We start from the raw sequence: 18,107 nt of genomic DNA, 5'->3' as shown, positions 1-18,107 counted from the left end.
TTTTAAAAAAATAATAATAATCAAATGCAATTAAAACCTGTCAGATGTGGAACCACCGCATGTACATTAAAAACAGGAATGTCTAGACATATTGTAAACCTCAACCTCCGAACTATATATATATATGTATTGAAATGGTTATCTGCATATGAACACTTGCGGGGTGCAAGATATACCCATAGGGGCAAGGGGGATCTGATTCGGGCAACATTGCCTTTGCCTTCAAAGTTAACATGTCACAAAATCCTACATGGCTGGCCAAGAAAATTCAACTCAACTTGAAAATCCTTTGTCTTTCCCAGATCAATCATGATTCTGACGCTAATGATTCTTTTACTTCTCCACAAAGAAACTACCACTGGAATCAGTGATTTTAGGATCTCTTAAAAAAATTATTAGGTGAAGAGTTTATGGCCTCCTCCATTTCGCCAAACACCACGCACAGGCAACCCTCCTCCATCTGAACTCTCATCCATTGCTTCTGGGTTTGAGTCCGGGTCTGTGTTTTTGTGATCCAAAAGTGATGATACAGACCCATCACCCAATCGAGCTCTGAGGAACTTTGTGGTTTTCTTTCTTTGCTTACTTCCTCCACCACCACCCCGTATATTTTGATTAGATATACTACCAGCTAATGGGGAATCGTTCTGACCTCCCAGCTTCATTAAGGGTTGATTACCGGTAATTAGCTCCACAAGGTGCTCATCCATCAAAACCTTAGAGTTGCCTCCTTTGGAATCACGGTACCCATCCCTAGATAATACCTCCGCCGCTGCTTCTTCCAGGGGCTTGTATGCAGATTGCAGTTGCTTTAAGGTGCTCAAAATGTTATTTGCTAATCTATCCTTTGAACTACTGCCTTCAGCAACTATAGACTTCCCTTTACCTTTCTTAGAGCCATTGCTTTCTTTCAGGTGGGAATTGCCTGTGCCCCGACCATTAGCTTGTGGAACATTGTTTCGCAAACTAGCATTATAGGTCTCAACAAGCTCTTGCTGTTTCTGCTCATCAGGACAGAGCCGAGCCAACTCCAGAATAAGATGTGACAGGCCAAACTTCTGGACAAAATCCAGATATCTTCCTGTGTCAATTAAACCCTGGCGATACTGTCCAGATATGCCTTTAAAGGCAGTGTATCTATCTTCATTAAATTCAAGGGCAGCACGAACCTTTTCAACCAAAGACCGGTTTGCAGTCTGAACATCCTGCACATTTAAGGAAACCTGGCTACTTCTGGGCAACTTGTGCAATTGTGCTACAGATACCGGAGGGAAATCAGAAATTGAGGGTTTCACAGACTCACTTTCCACAAGATCTGGGGCTGATGCAGAGTGTCTGATCCTACACGTGTTGCCTGAGTCCCTTGAAGAGCCAACTGATAGAAGTGCAGGTGTTGGCCAAGCCTCAGCCAAACTTGCATAACTAGATGATGCTAGTCCATTACCAGTGGCTATCTTAGACTGTCCAGAACTATGTGATTTTACAGGTACTGAATTTGTTGTAGGTCTAGGTTTTGTTGAATCAGCTGCTATTGGGCGGGGTCCGCAGCTTGCTGCTGACCAAGCCTGAGCTGAATTAAGATCGGTCACATTTCTTTGGCGGCGGAGATGTGCTGCCATGGAGTTACTAGGAAAATTTTCTGATTCCTGTTTTGGTTTTTGTTGACTGTTTTTGGGTGCCATGGGAAGAGGAGGAAAGGAAGATTCTTCCAAAGGAGCATTCCTTGACCTTCCCAAAGCTTGAAGGTACCTTGAAGGTAATTCAGAATCTGTTGTAGCTAAGGATTCAAATGGCTGAATTGTCGGATCAATATTGCTTGTCCCCTCAGCATCAGGATCAACTTGCAGACTGGATGTTGATGGTGGATCGTGAAACATATGATCAGCATTAGCTGTCTCCAAACTTGCTTCAATAGCCATAGAAAGTTGACTTTCAGAATTGATTTGAAATGCGCGTCCTCTCCCACGGCGACGATCTTGTTCATTATTTCGTCGATATTGAAAGCTAGTCGGAATCTGTGAGAATGAGGAAAAAAAAATAGTTACCAAAGGATATAGCCAAAGAAATAGAGCTATAAAAAATATGTTTAATATTAATTGATGCAAATGCAGCAATACACGTATGTAATGATCTATAAGACAGAAAGAAGAAGCTAGATTTTTTTTATCAGTAAATCTAGATAAAATGATCATAGCTAACGATGATAAATTTTACATACCTGCAGAGCAGCATTACGCTTCGAACGTGACATTCTTCCTCCATGTTCAAGAGCATTATGTCTCTGAAAAATAAAAAAAAAAATAGTAACTGATAGAAATATAGCTAAACCATGAGCCATAAAAATTCAAAATAAAGGACAGGAAAACAAACGCACACATGCACACTACATTCAAATGCTATAAGGCATCACCTTCAATGCTTCTTCAGATGGAAAGACAATAAATTTTTTGGTTAGGCAGGCGTCATCCTCACACAAGAAATGGTCTTGACGGAAGTGGATCTGTCATAGAAAACAGTCAGCTGTTTCAAAAAATGTTCCCAGCTAAGACAATAATTAACTGTGGACTTCACAAACTTCTTGTGGATCTTCACGAATTTATTATTACAAGAAGTGAAAGTAAGCACAACTATCTTGCCTCTAGGTCGTCATAATTCTTGTAATACTCATAGTGACCTGGATGCTGCCTGCATTCAGCAGAATGAAAAATCATTAACAATTGTCTTTGTTGCAATCAAAGCAGAGGGTTTTTTTGTCACATATGGTAGAGTGCTTATTTACCTTTGGCATATGTGACAGGTGTAATGTTCAGTAGACATATGTGAGTACAGTTCATTTTCCCCATAGAATGGGGTTCTGCAAAATTCACACAAAGGATGCCCTGTAAAGCCACTTCTTTCACTCTCAGTTCCATCCACCTCAGATGCCCCTGTGCTTATATGCTGTTTCAATTGTGCTCTAGTATATAACTTTTGTTCACAAATAAACACCTGGGTCACACAAAACGAGCAAGTGAGTCCTCATGAAAACCATTAAAGAAGTACACTTTTGCTACCAAGAATCATACAAGAGGTCAAGTCTATCCATTTCACCTTCCTTCCTTCCAAGCAAAGACTGCACATAAGCAACTTATGTTGATGGAATAAATGACCCTTCAACTGTTCAATGTTCCTAAAATTTGCTCGATGCTTTGAGCCATTATGTGGCTGCCCCTCCATCTTATCACATACACTGCACGATAGCCTACACATTGCCTTGATCATCTTGTAATGGTCAATGTCGTCAAAAAATGCTTGAGTATCCTCATGGTACCAGTATGATCCCACCCTACCCTCCCTTACTTTTGGTAAGACAGAAAAGTCATTGATCATCCTTGTATAATCTCCTAAGGCCTGCAACAACAGCAAAAGCACATGTATTTATAATAAAGAGAGCAATTGTATAAACAGGAAAAAGATAAATATCAGAAAGGACAAAGAACACCATTTCATGCTCAGTGTAATTTCCTCAACAAATATGTTAACACCTAATAATTTTAAAATTCAATGTCAAGTTTTGACATTAAAAATAAATAAATAAAAAAACCTCGCAAGCACCAAATATTTCAATCGTGCCATCATTAGAATTTTACTGATTAGAAATTCTAAACTTATAAATCTTTCAGAATCCCCAACACTATGAACTAGATGTGTAGGGCAGGCACCTGCATCCATACCGCCTGCCCCCATTGGTCACAAGCGAATTGCCTGCCTCGTCTCAGCAGGCAGGCAGATTCTCTCAAAAACAAGATAAGTAGGGACAGGTGACAGACGGCCTGTAGGGCAATCCGCCCACCCAGCTCCCGGATGGGGCGACCCATATAAGCAGGATGGGGCCAGGGTGCGCAGGCGGGCAGCAGGCCTAATATGAACCTTTGACAGTAAACATGACCAATGAATTCTCAAAGTTTTTTGTCATGCACAGATGAACCTAATCCATAACGAACCAAACCAAATGTCCAAAATTGCAAACAAAATGTAGAAACTGTGCAAAATAAACCAGGTAATCATCGTAAAATGGATATTACCAGACTGCCTTGGGCCTTGGCAGTGACAGATTAATATTAAAAAAAACTAAGAAAATGCCTGATTGTAGGTTTAAATTTGACAAGCAAATAATAAGAAAATATCCTGAAAAGACGAACCTCAAAACAAATGCATGAAGAGAGCCACATAATTTCAAAGTAACCGAAACGCAGTGAACTAAATGCTACTCGGTATTTCCTTCTAAGTGCGGCATAAATCTATTTCCGCCCTATATACCTAAGGGATAGCAAACCAAATCAAGATTGAGAGAAAAAAAAAAAATCGTTAATATACTCGGTCAGTATTATTTAAGCAAATTCTGAATAATCGTAGTAGGCGCGAGGTACCAGAGAGAGAGAGGGGAGAAGAAGTTGAAACCTTGGTGACGAAAACGACGTCAGAATGGGTTTTGCAGATGCAACAGGTGTGATCTTCGCAAATGAAGCGGAGACGAGCGACGCAGGTGGAGCAGACCTCTCGGTGCCCACAGGGACCGTAGGCCACCCATTCCAGAACATCGGCGCACACGGCACAGCTATCGTCCATGCCTTCCTCTGTCTCTGTCTGTAATCAGTATGTTCGTCTGAGATTGACAAGCAAAAGAAAAAACCCCCAATCGAAGCGAGAGAGAGAGCAGTGAAGATGAGAAAGGAAGATCTAATCTAGGGTTCGCAGAGAACAACGGACTCCCCCAATGCTATTGTGACTATTATAAGCTTTAGGTGAAGAAAATATAATGGTGAAACTTGTATATATAGGTTCCGCCGCCTTTAATCCAACTGGGAATAGGTAACTTACCGGACTTGCCATGTCCATTAATATTAAATTTTGGCTTTAATATTTATATAAAAAATTAGTCTTTCTTTTAAAATCAAATTACTACTCTATATTATTTTTAAATAAATTCTTTATTATTTCTAATCTTAAGATATATCAAATTGATTCCTCCATTGAAAACTTGTTAATAAATCGTCAAATATGCCGATGTAGTCAGAAAAATAAAAAATAAAAAATAAAATCTTAATTACTTAAACAGAAACAGGCACGAAATCATTATAAAATAAAATAATATTTGAAAAATAATATTTATAATTTTAGAACCTGTATAAAATCCTTAAAAGAAATAGATAAATTTGATATTTATAAAATAAAATTAATTTTTAATAATAAATTTCTTATTTTAAAAAAATACGGTAAAATTTACCCAACTAAAACTATATCTAATTTTATTATTTATCATTTATGTTTACAATTACAAATAAATGACACTTTTTGAGATGGGAGAATCAAGTACAGTTGTTCAAACATATCACCGTTGACTTTTAGGGAATTACATTGATTATGACTCTCTTCGAAGATTGTGTTTATCTGATCATTAAGTTTCGGTTTGATTAAGTTGCGTTTGGATTGTGAGTTGAAAGAGTTAAATTGAATTGAGATGAAAGTTGAATAAAATATTATTTTTTAATATTATTATTATTTTAAATTTTAAAAAAATAAAATTTTTTATTATATTTTATATGAAAATTTGAAAAAATTATAATAATAAAAAAAAAAGAAATGAGATGAAATGGTTCTTTGTATCCAGAGGGGACCACGATTTGCTTTTGCATCATAAATGTAGTTTTGATTCAACTATTTAACTAAATATTTTTCACAATTAAGAAAGAGAGACATACAACACGTAGATTATAATATTTAATATAATGATCGCACGAGTTGTTCAGTTGGACAAAGGTACAGATTTCTATATATTTCTTTAAATAAATACCATATATTTCTTTCTTGCATAACAATTTTTATTTGTAAATATGATAGTAGAAACATAAATGCGATCAGAAATTAATTTTACAATCTTAAGAATTCAAAGTCTCGCGAATTCTTTTTAAAAATTATAATCAAATTTTAGATCCATCTATTTTTAATTAAAAAAAAAAACGCAAGATTTATGCATTATTTAATATTGAATACTGCTATATAGCATCTATTGTAGTGGTGCACACAATACATACACTACGTAGATGCATGTGATCCATTTGTTTTTTTTTTTTTTCAAAACCCACGGAGTCAGAGTCACAAACCCTACCCCACTCTCTCTCATCATCTCTCCTGCGTCTCTCTCTCTCTTATCTCTCTCTCTCAAGACGCTACCCCTCTCTCTCTCTCTCTCATCATCTCTCCAGCGTCTCTCTCTCATCAAAGACTCTCTCTCCGGCTCTTTCTCTCTCCTCGACTCTCTCTCTCATCCCTCATCATCTCTCTCTCCTCAACTCTCTCTCATCCCTCATGCTCTCTATCATCACAGTCTCTCTCTCTCATCTCTGACTCTCTCTCATCTCGGTCTCTCTTATCTCTGACTTTCTCTCATCAGCATCTCTCTCTCTCATCGGCTCTCTCTCATCTCTGCTCTCTCTCATCATCTCTCATCTCTATATTATCAAGGGCTGCTCGTGTGACACGTAATGTGTGCAATTTAGATGCAGCAAAACAGTAGCTGCTACTAAGAATTTTTCTTTAATATTCTCAGACCACATGTCAAACATTCACATGTTGCAAGAGATCCAAAGTGGATCATCAAATTCTCCTTTCAGCATATCTCCTCCGACCTCACTTCCCAAACGTATGTGCCCCATATCAAGTGCATGATCATCATTGGGGTGCCACGCTGGCGTCCCGTTCTCGTATCCATTCCATGTTAGCCTCCTCAGCTGACTCCCATCCACTCTAACCACATACAGATCACCATATGGTTGAAAACTGTTAGGTAAAGACACTGGCTCGGCTGTCACCCCGCCCAAGTTACTCGTGAACACCAGCCATTTCCCATCCTTGCTAAAGCACACGTGGTTGATCCTTTCCCTGTCCACATCACTCGTACCCTCCAGACCTGCCACGTGAATCCTTCGCAAGCCCGAGCCATCGGGCTTGATCACGAAAATGCTAAACGCGTCAACGTTGTTTGGGTTGTGTCTGTTGGAGGAGAAGGCTATCAAATCCCCATTTGGTGACCAATGGGGCATGGTATCAATCCATGGACCCTCAGTTAACTGACGCAAACCGCCGTTCAACTCGCCATCGACAGCATCGACTATGTACAAATTCTTATGCCCAGACCGTCCAGATCGAAACACGATGAACTTGCCATCTGGCGAACAAGACGGGAAGGCATTATTCCCCGTCTCCTCTCTCGTTAAAATCTTCATCTCGCACTTTATGTCCTCGCAATCCCCATCCAAATCAACCGGATCAAATTCCATCCTTGCAATCTGGACCGTTGCCTTCACTGAACCGAATATCGGCCCCACCGAAGTATAAGCCGGGTAAGTTCCAACTCCTCGACGCCGGTCGAGTAGAGAGCAGACCAGCTCTTATAGGGTCGTTCAGGTTGTTCGTGGGCTGAGATGAAGTAGAGGCGGTCGTTCTTGATGACCGGGCGGTCGTGGAAGAGGCTAGTGGACAAGGAAGGCAGTGGTTTCGGGATGAGGAGACCAGGCCTGGATAGGTAGATACGGGGAGACCCAGTTCGCTCGGAGATAAAGACGAGTGTCTGATCGTCGTCAACGAACTGGGCATTGAAATTGATGGAGATGCCGTCAGTGAGGCGATGCTCTGGACTGTTCAGGGTGGTGGAAGGGCAGAGTTCGAGAGAGAAGAGGTCAAATCCATATTGGGGCCTACCAACGGTGGTGAAGACGATGGTGCCGGCGGGGTCCATGAGAGAGAGAAAATAAGTGGAAACTGGGTTTGGATTTGGAGATGATTTGAAGGTTTCAGATGCGGCGATCCTTGGGGGAGCTTTATATGGCAAGGAAGTGCCCGACTTACGTATAGCGTGACCTAGCGTTCTTATCCTTTGTTGACTAACGAATGTTTGGGGCCTGGGCAGTCAAAAAGTTGACTTCAAATGTAGAGTTTTTTAAAAAGATCCTGCAGCTCAAGCAAACTTGCATCATATTTGTACCCGAAATGTCCAAATGTTACGGCCTGGCCTACCTCCCTTGTCCTAATAAGTGGGTGGGTAGTTTTGATATGTAATGTAGAATTTAAAATTTGATGTATTATTGATTCTCAAAATCATTTTTTCTTCCTGAATTCTTAATTAATTACGACAAAAGAAATCATGAGGACCTGCACCTGGCTCTTTTTTAGCTTTTATTGGGTTGGTGAAATATATAATAATAAAATTAAAATTGAAACAATTAAATTGAGATATTAAAATCTCATTTTCTTTAAAAAAGTGAGATTTAAGCTTTTTATTGTCATAAAAGAAAATTAACTAAAAATGAAATAGTTAACTAAAATTAACGATTTAGAGATAAAAATAACTGGTCCACCAAGCTAAGCGTTGTGACCATGATGTGCATGTTGAAAAGAGCTTTCCATATTAAGATTATATGTGAAATTCTGACATCTATAGTAAAAATTATAGTTAAAATATAAATGTCGCCACTTATCATCGCCCAACTAGGAGATGTCTCATCGCTCAACTAAAAGATAAGTCTCATCACCCAAATCTATCGCTCGCTCAAATTTTTATCTCTTCTCGCCTATTTGAGCTGATCTATCTTCTCCAAGTAGTCTAGTGTTTTAACGTCGCATTTGTTAGCTGAGCTTCATTGGCCTTAGATTCAAACTTGGATTCCCTCAGAACTTTATACACGAAGGTGGTAGCTTGTCAATGATGCCACAAACAATTAACTTTCTCTAATCTTGATGCATTAAGATCTAACTTCCGTTATAATCATTTCAAAATCTTGCACTTACCTTGCAACCGACTTCTCATCTACCATTTGATATCAAAATAAGCAATTTGCTGCATTTGCTCCGGCTTCTTCTGAGTATATTTACTCTATAAAGCTTTCAAAACTTTCTTTGCATATGAATAAATAGTATTGTAATAATCAAATAAATGATCCTTAAGAAAATTCAAGAGATAACACCGACAATCATATTCATTTTTTGCATATATTTCAACTTTTTTTTCGTGAACTTTCACTTATACTTAAATCATGTTCTCGGTAGTGATCCTATTAGGGTTCTTGGCAATGAGAACATAAGAGGCATTGAAAAGGCTTAGATAGAATAGCACTTTACACTTTTACCTCTTGAAATGGGCTTCTTTGAAACATAATAGCTTATTGAGATACTCAATGCTTTTCATGAATTTTCAACTGTAAACTCCATCTAAATCTCTTAAAATTGTTGGTAAAATATATAGTAATAAAATAAAAACTACGATGAAATTAAAATTGAAACGAAATCAATTTAGACTGAGACAGGAAAATCCTGCCCTCTTTAAGGATATTCAAGCCCTATGTAATAAACAAACTTTGGAATGAACAAATGCAACATACATCATCTTGACTTGTCTCCTCCAGAACACAACATTCCAGTTGATCATCATATAGTTCGAACAAGTTTTATACAAGTGATTGAGTCCAAAACTCTACTAGAGGAGGAGGAAAAAAAAAAAAAAGAGCGCCTGTCTAAACAATTCTCAAGAGCGTCCACACTATATATTTTTTTAACTTCTATCTTGTACGGAAGAAAGACACCACCAAAAGATAAGCTGGTTTGACTCGCGTATAGACAATTTAATGAATAGTGGAGCATAAAGGGAAGAGCCAGCTGAGTGCAAAGTAAGAAATTAGTAAGGGTTACACATTAACAGCGTGGTCAAACATAATCATTAAAAAAAAAATACTGAATCAACTTAATAAGCACTCGTTGACATTGCCACGCTGGTTTAGATTAGAGATGAAAAGAAATGATTTTAAATGAAAGATAAAAATTAAAAATAAATACTGTTAAAATATTATTTTTTAATATTAATATTGTTTTGAAATTTAAAAAAGTTAAATTAAGATTTGAAAAAATTAAATTGTTTATTATATTTTATATAAAAATTTAAAATAATTATAATGATGTGATGAGATGAAAGATTTTCCTAATCCAAAGGGAACCTTAACGTATCCCTGTTATTAAAAAAAATCCAAACTTTACAAATATTAGATACTGACATATTGTTTGTAGGAACTATGTAGCAGTTAGAACATTTCGGACAAAGGGAAAATATTTCTTTGGAAAAGGGTATATTATTTCTTAAAACAATATGAATAACTACTCTCTCGAAGTTTCTGAAAGTGAAACCAAACTCCATACCAATCTTTGAACCTTTCTACCATCAGCTTTTACACAGTTGAAATTTGGAACTGTGAAGAATTAGGGATCAAAATGCAGGAAAACTTTTTGGGCAGGGTTTAGGTCCTCCTCAAGGATCAGATACTAACCTTATTTCCTACTAAATTCTCTCATTGATTGCTGCTCAAAATGATAAGTAATATTATTAGGAAGACCTGAACCATGAACAGCATTACTTCCAAGCCGGTGAACCACGTAATTGCAAGGAGTTCTTCCTTGGTGATCCCAACTTGAGATAGACTTTTTGTCATCCGAAAGGTGGCCAGAGTTGCAGAACTAGTTAATTCACAATGATGGTTATCTACAAATGAAATACATGACCAGCTGCTACTAATATATACCCACTCCGTCCATATTTCTTACATGACGGTGATTCCCTTTTTGACTCGTCCTAAAATTATGAGATTTTTCAAAAATGAAAACATGTATCAGTTTAGCTTTTCCATATTACCCTTATATTTGCACTGACCTTTTTTCTTTTCTTTTTCCCCTCCAAATTTAAACCCATTTTTGTGGCCGATTTAACATAATCGTAAGGTGGGAGACATATTGAAGGCCGGAGAAATTTATTACCTGAAGTGTTTCCACTGGCAAAGATGATGCCAACATGTTGCTACAGCTTCTCAAATTTTGGTTATCACCGTAGTATTCAACCTCGTCTGGACAGGAAATGTTCTAATGAAATGCTGTCTGTACCATGAATTCCACGGTCAAGAAATCAATACAATTAAATTACCTGTTGCAGGCCTAGTGAGACATTTACCAAATAACAGTTAAAGGAGCGCTCCCTGCAAAGTCCCAGAATTCAAATTTAAATCCTCAATTGGAACAGTTGAATTTCACAAAGTAACAAGAGATAATACACACACCTATGGGTATATATATCCAGATATGCTTTCTAGATAAGGAACCGAACCTCATGGCATAAACTTAATCCCAATCATGAGCACGAGCATAATCAACTGGATCAACTAGACTTATAGTACAAGGAAAGCCGTCACTTGTCTCTTGCTCTTGACATGGAAGGTATGCTACTACCAATTCTACCACTTTTGGATCCACAACCGTATCTACTAGTTCAGTAACAGCCCTTTCAAATAAGCATTTTAAATCCTCATCTATTGTAATTTCAAGCAATAGATTGTTCTTGCTGTCTAATGTACAGTGAGAATCCTTCCAGTAATATGCCATCACATCGTAAAGCACTTGCACACGAACTTATATCATATCTACATGGCAATAAAGTTGGATATAACAAAGAAACTAAGAACCCTAAAAAAATTAAAACAGGTATCAGAAACTAAATGTTATTAACTTGAATACTATGTAATTAAAAAACTTTATGCTGGTTTTCCCATCGATTGTTACATGTGGTAATTCCATAATGCCCCTTTGAAAATACTTTTCAGAATCTTAGATGCAAGTACCCGTGTTAGGGTGAAGGGACATTAAACACACCACCCTTCACTGCCAACTCTACCACAAGCAGTGAAGCTGCCACTCAATAGTATACACCATCCACACTAAACCATCACCACCCAAAGTATAATCTTAGCACTATTTCCACTACCACCATTATCACCAAAACTTCGACACTCCCTCTCTTAGTAGTATAATTAACCTAACCTAACCTAACCACTAGCTGCATAAAAGAAGCTGGAGTAGCAATTTTTAGCATTCATGAAATAAAATCGACCTTCAAAATTGTACAGTGTCTGTACATGTAAGCTCAAGAAAGTACCGTGGTTTTGTGAGTTAGCCATTTTGCTCATCCTCATATGCCCCCTCATAGTCACACTGTTCTCCTCCCTATAGCATTCTTCAATGCCCTAGATTCTTCCAAGTTCTCCAGAAGTTGCAGAACATGTTTCTACTGAAATGGCAATTTCCTGTAAAAAACAATTCAGTGTCTACAAAACCACAACAATAAATGCAAAACTCCTTTATCCCAACATGTTTACCCATCTACGTCTCCTTTCCTCCACATAATGCAAGTTTCAGGCATCTTATACGAGTCACGAATATTTGTGCATATCAATCCATGAACAGATTCAATCTTTCCGATCAATTTTCAACAGAGTTAAGGCACACTCATGCAATAAACAGCAGCCCTATTCATTGAAGACGCAATATGAACATTTGTATTTCTTCTCCTCTCTTTCATCTCTAATTGCTTTGTTTCCCTTCTGGTAAAAGGGTTGGAGAGTCGAGGATTGAACTTCAAGAAATGGGCATCTCTTAATCTTCAAGATTATCTTTAAGTAGGTAGCTATCAATTTCACATAAGGGAATCCAAAAGACTTTCCATTCTCAACTAAAGAAATGCAACTCAAACGAATTCAGAATAGACTTCCAAAAAGAAAAAAGAATAGAGATATTCGAGAATTCAGATATTATACCAAAAAAAGACATTTGTAACAGAGTTTGGGCATGTTCAGTACTTTTCGAACCAACAAAGCTACTTCAAGGGAGCCTTTTAACCTCCAAATTTGCTATAAAGCAACATAATAATTCTTCAGTGATACCAACCAATCCGATTACAAAATTTAAACAGGAGTAGCAATTCATGGGAGTCCTATTCCAAGACAACGCTGCCAATCTTTCAAAGATAAACCGATAAAGCTAAGTTGTAAGATCACAGGAAATAACACTTTTCATCAAAGAAAGATCGTTCCTCCAAATAGGGCTGATAACAAGCAACCACGATAGTAGCCAATACAGCTTTATTCAAATCAACTTTAAAGGATCATCTCCTGAAATCTACTCATGCACGAACGAACAGAGCTTCCCAATGCTTCTTTATTGATAATTCACTTCCCATCTTCCCAAGTCAACATCAGCACAAGTATGCTCACAGCTAATCACCCTAACATACAGTTCTGAAAGAGTTAAAAAGTGCCATGCAAATCAATTCTGTGCCTCACAACCTACTTTCGTAGGAAGGAAGCAATCTTATGCACAAATATAACAAAAAGTCTAGGCAAAATGAGATACAACAAAATGTACCTTGCGCAGTAATAGACTAAAGTCTACTGCTTCACAAATTCACAAGAGAGCCAACGTAGCTCCCTAAACTCCCCTCTTAGCTGATCCCCACCAACCTCGCTTCCCAGAGTCAAGCGTCCCATGTCCAGCTCATCATCATCCCCCGAGTGCCATGCTGGCGTCCCGTTCTCGTACCCATCACAAGTCAGCCTCCTCAGTCCACTCCCGTCCAACCTCACCACGTACAAATCGCCGTATGGCTGAAATTGATTGGGCCACGACACAGGTTCCGTCGACACCCCGCCAAAGTTAGCCGTGAACAGCAGCCACTCCCCGTCCTTATTAAAGCAGACGTGGTTGATCCTCTCCATGTCAGCTTCATTCGAACCCTCAGGTCCCGCCACATATATCCTACGCAGATCGGAGCCGTCGGGTTTGACGACGTAAAGGCCGAACTTTCGGCTGTTGTCCGGATTGTGTTTATTGGATGAAAACGCAATGAGATCTCCTTTAGGTGACCAGCTGGGCATGGTATCGATCCACGCGCCCTCCGTTAGCCGACGTATTCCGCCATTGAACTCGCCATCGACAGAGTCCACTATGTACAAATTTTTGTGCCCAGACCTTCCAGACCGGAACACAACGGACTTGCCGTCCGGTGAACAGGCCGGGAAGGCGTTATTCCCCGTCTCCTCTTTGGTTAAAATCTTCACGTCGCACTTCACGTCCTCACCATCGCCGTCCAGATCTGCCGGGTTGAATTCGACCCGTGCGATCTGGACCGTCTCTGTCACTGACCTGAATATAGGCCCTAACGATGTGTATATAACGTGTTTCTCTGCGGGGCTCCACGAGTTGCCAAACGCTGTACGGCCCTTGATTAGGGTCCACCGCTTCGTACCGTCCGATTTTAGTATCTTTAGGCTAGAATTCGAACCAAAGTCGTAATTGAACGCGATATACTTACCGTCGGCAGAATAAGCAGGGAAAAAGCCGTTTATCCTGAACATTCGGAGTTGCTTAATCGGAGACATAATTGACTCGATATATGGTATCGTCGACACGCCTTCTAGTGACTCACCTCGGAACCGATGGTACCCAAGGAACCGGGAACCGGAAGAGACAAAAGGGTTGTAGTGGTTTATATTCGGATTCAGCGACTCCGTCACTGGGGAGAATGTCTTCGATTCAGTGTCAAAAATCTCAATGTGTCTGAACTCCCTTTCACACCGGCGGGTCGCAACAGCGATCCGTTTACCGTCGTGCAAGGCGGCCGGTGTGATGCAATGGAGCCCCGGAGGGGTGACCCGAGTGACAGTGTTATGAAGTTCCGAAGAAAGCTCGAGATTTTCCGGCAGATCCAACCTAAAAATGCTCCACCAACCATCCTCCGCTTCGCGATGAAAGTAGATAGTGGAGTCCCCAGACCAAGCGGGCCAGCCGCCACGTTCGCACACGGTCACCCGGTTATTCGGGTCGGATTGTGGAAACACAACTATATTGGTGTGAAGCTCGAAGAACTCACCGTCCCAAGGTCTAGACCCGTATGACGCAACGGCGATGAATTCACCGGACCGAGAAACAGCGGGACTGTAATCGACAGTACCGTACGGGGTGAGCCGAGTAACATCCAACTCATCGACCCGTGTCGAGTAGAGAGCGCACCAGCTTTTGAAAGGTCGATCGGGTTGCTCATGGGCTGAGATGAAGTAGAGACGGCCGTTGTGGATGACGGGGCGGTCGTGGAAGAGGCTAGTGGGTATATAAGGAAGTGGTTTAGGACTGGAGAATCCAGGTCGAGACAAGTAGATACGGGAAGATCCGGTTCGCTCGGAGATGAATACGAGGGTCTGATCATCGTCGACGAACTGACCGTTGAAGTTGATGGAGATGGCATCGGTGAGGCGACGCTCGGAACCGACAGTGGTGGCGGGACCGAGTTCGACAGAGAAGAGGTCGAATCCGTAATGGGGCCTATCAAGAGTGGAGAAGACGATGGAGCCTGTAGGATTAGGATCCATGTGGGCGTGGGTGTGGGTGTGGGTGTGGGTGTGAGTTGGAGAGTGAGTGGTCGGAGGAGTTGGGTCTGAGATGACGGAACAGCGGGGATTGAAATGCTTAAGCAGAAGAAGCGGGGAGGCAACAGGTTGAGGAAGAGAGGGCGCTCTTGGAACTGGAAATGGTAATCGAGTGCGTATGAGGTGACGCAGCATGCTTATCCGTATCGACCGACATCTGTCCAATATGAAGATTGAAGAAGATGGAAATAAAGCAAAGAGAAGCACTGAGAAGCCGGAAGAAAGTATTAGAATAAGATTATAGTGATGAGTCATGACAACAATTCAAGTTCCCAACACTGGTTACGAATAAATAGGGGTGTAGTCGGTGATCCGTTTTTGACATATTTTAAAATTGAAGAGATATATATGTTTTTGGATTTGAAGAATCTATATCAATTATATTTTTAAATTGATTTTTTTAATTTTATCGATTTTGGTGTGGTTCAATTTTTTTAATATATTATATAGTATATATAATATAGCATATAGATTATATAGTATATAATAATATAGTAATAATATATTATAGATTATAGTGATAATATATAGTTATTTATATATTATTTTAAAATTTAATATTATATTAATTAATAATTTATCATATAATATAAAATTATTTCATATATAATTATATATAAAAAATATATATAATATAAAAAATATTTAATACAATATAAAAATTAAAATATATATATATATATATATGAATCGATCAAGTTTGATCGGTATTAGAAAAAAGAAAATCGAAACTAAACTGATTTTAAGAAAATCGAATCCGGTCCGGTTCGATTTATCTTTTTTTTCACCTTAGGAATAAAGTGGATAAGAATATTTCTTTTTAAATAAAATAAATAACTTTATACATATATTTTAAGAGAAGTTATTCGACTTTTAAAATAAATTTATAAATTGTGATAAATCAATAATAAAATTTAAATATTAAATAAATTATATCTATTTATAAATTTATTTTAATAAAATATAATCAAGTAGATTGTAGAAGATCAAAGATACGGAAGGTCTGATCCAGAGTCGAGAACAAACTTGGGAGAGGGAAAGGCCCAAAAAAACACTATCACCATGTTTTGATAATTATATTTTAAATATTGGGCTGTATTGTGGGCTGCTGCTACTTCTCAAAATGTACTCTCTCTCTCGTACATGGACCTTCCATCAAAGTCATTGTTTCTCAAATCTCCATTACACCCTCCCAGTAATATTTGGGCCTTTCCACTCCCAAGTTAGTAATAATCTTAATAGTTGATAAAAAAGTTTGTTGGTAAGGATTAGATGGTTAGGATCTATTTGAATTATTGAATGAATATAATTCATTTTTATCTTTAGTTATGAATATTTAAATTCAAAGATAAGTAGATTAATAAATAAAGGTTTGTCTTTATCGTTATCTATGAATATTTGAATTATAAGATAAGTAGTTGAATAAATAAAAGTTTAAAAGACTTTTGATCAAGATTGAATGTTCGAAAAGATATGAGATATCAAGTGATCTAAATAGAAGATTCAAAAAGAAGATATCAAACAGAAAGAATTTCGAACTATCAAGAAGTTATCTAAAGCAATTATTTGATGAAACGTCAGCGTCGGCTGTTAGCAGTCTGTCAGAAGAGTTCTCTCGTCAGTAGATTCCTGAAACTTCTATAAGATTTGTTCTGTCAACAGCATCCTACTACAATTAGAATTGATTTTCAGATTGTTTATTTAGGAGATCCTATTGGTTAGGATCGGTAGAGATTCAGATTTGCATATTTTCTAGAGTAATTTCTAGTACATATTTTGGTGAGAAAATTCCTTAGTGAATTTCATATTTGTGATCTCTCTTTGAGTGTCATCATGCCTCGAGCGTGAAGGATCGTGTGATTGGACTTCAGCCACTAGAGTTCTAGGAGGAAAGACAATATTTGAATATCGCTAAAGGTTCTGGCGACTACCGCGGTAGAAAACAAACGAGTCGTTTGTCTAGGCAAGTAAAAGAGTTAAGTTGCAAATGTTTTGTAATTGATGAGTACTTGTAATTGATTTTCAAATAATAAAATTGACTTTCCTGAGTTTGGCTACCCCGTAGGGTTTTACCTTTAAAGAGTTATTTAAAAGGTTTCCCTTTGATACCAATCTTAGTGTTATGTAATTTATTTATTGTATGTTATCGTTTAATTATTAAATTAATTGCATGCTTGAATACTAACCAATTTGTTGAGTAAATTTGTAGATATTTCCACTGCATTACAGGGATACTTGGATAATTTCATTAATTATAGTAGTATTTTGAAAGTTATTACAGATAATTAGGAAATTGTGGTTTAAATTGAACGTCAAGATCCGTACGTACTTTTTTGTCATTTGTTCAACGGTTTAAGTTTTTAGAAAAAATGTTACTTTATCTAAATGCTCCACTACTATTCATTACTTTATTATTAATTTTTACCTATTTATTATTATTATTCATTACTTTTCACTATCATTCAATATTCTAATATTACTTTTTCATTATTTTAGTATTACTATTTACAACTCTTCTCAATACTTATCACTACCCAAACGTACAAAGTCAGAGCAATTACTCAGTTGAGAAGCTAGTCATGTCCATGGCCTTTAAATTAAGAAAACTGTTATTCATCATTTCCATACACTATATACCATATTTTTTTTCTCATACCAAATATGTGGTATATGGATGATGAGTAGAAGAATTCAATTAGTTTAAGAAAAATAAAATAAAAAATATTTTAAAATAAAAATAAAAAGTGTGATGTGTGGTTTGAGAAAATGATGAGTAGCAAA

The 18,107-nt window shown here is 37.9% G+C and overlaps 3 protein-coding genes across 10 annotated transcripts; all 3 read right to left on the bottom strand.

The window, feature by feature from the left end:
- Positions 1-9: 9 nt before the first annotated feature.
- Positions 10-4,799, bottom strand: LOC121260540 (E3 ubiquitin-protein ligase ZNF598-like). Its single transcript, XM_041162455.1, has 7 exons — positions 4,441-4,799; positions 3,091-3,390; positions 2,780-2,988; positions 2,637-2,685; positions 2,411-2,500; positions 2,219-2,281; positions 10-2,015 (listed from the first exon to the last, which is right to left on the bottom strand). Exons 1-7 carry the CDS (start codon positions 4,606-4,608, stop codon positions 396-398), a joined length of 2,499 nt encoding a protein of 832 aa, XP_041018389.1. The 5' UTR covers positions 4,609-4,799; the 3' UTR covers positions 10-395.
- Positions 4,800-6,578: 1,779 nt separating this feature from the next.
- Positions 6,579-7,777, bottom strand: LOC121260238 (tol-Pal system protein TolB-like). Its single transcript, XM_041162073.1, has 2 exons — positions 7,552-7,777; positions 6,579-7,396 (listed from the first exon to the last, which is right to left on the bottom strand). Exons 1-2 carry the CDS (start codon positions 7,775-7,777, stop codon positions 6,606-6,608), a joined length of 1,017 nt encoding a protein of 338 aa, XP_041018007.1. The 3' UTR covers positions 6,579-6,605.
- A 2,349-nt stretch (positions 7,778-10,126) lies between these two features.
- On the bottom strand, positions 10,127-15,599 carry LOC121260538. Of its 8 annotated transcripts, XR_005939736.1 has the most exons (6): positions 13,270-15,599; positions 12,005-12,152; positions 11,691-11,905; positions 11,133-11,333; positions 11,000-11,051; positions 10,127-10,953 (listed from the first exon to the last, which is right to left on the bottom strand). XR_005939736.1 is itself a non-coding variant. In XM_041162452.1 (2 exons), the coding sequence occupies exon 1, from the start codon at positions 15,579-15,581 to the stop codon at positions 13,293-13,295; it is 2,289 nt and encodes a 762-aa protein (XP_041018386.1). In that variant the 5' UTR covers positions 15,582-15,599; the 3' UTR covers positions 12,641-13,176; positions 13,270-13,292. The 8 variants fall into 8 exon arrangements, 2 of the variants coding, with proteins under 2 accessions (XP_041018386.1, XP_041018385.1); XR_005939735.1 differs by having other exon boundaries at positions 11,133-11,336; positions 11,691-12,152; XR_005939733.1 differs by having other exon boundaries at positions 11,691-12,152.
- Between the last annotated feature and the right edge of the window lie 2,508 nt (positions 15,600-18,107).

Source organism: Juglans microcarpa x Juglans regia, chromosome 4D, assembly GCF_004785595.1.
Source record: "Juglans microcarpa x Juglans regia isolate MS1-56 chromosome 4D, Jm3101_v1.0, whole genome shotgun sequence".
Lineage (NCBI taxonomy): Eukaryota > Viridiplantae > Streptophyta > Magnoliopsida > Fagales > Juglandaceae > Juglans > Juglans microcarpa x Juglans regia.
Note: the sequence above shows the minus strand (reverse complement) of the source record. Positions and strands in the feature narration are given on the sequence as shown.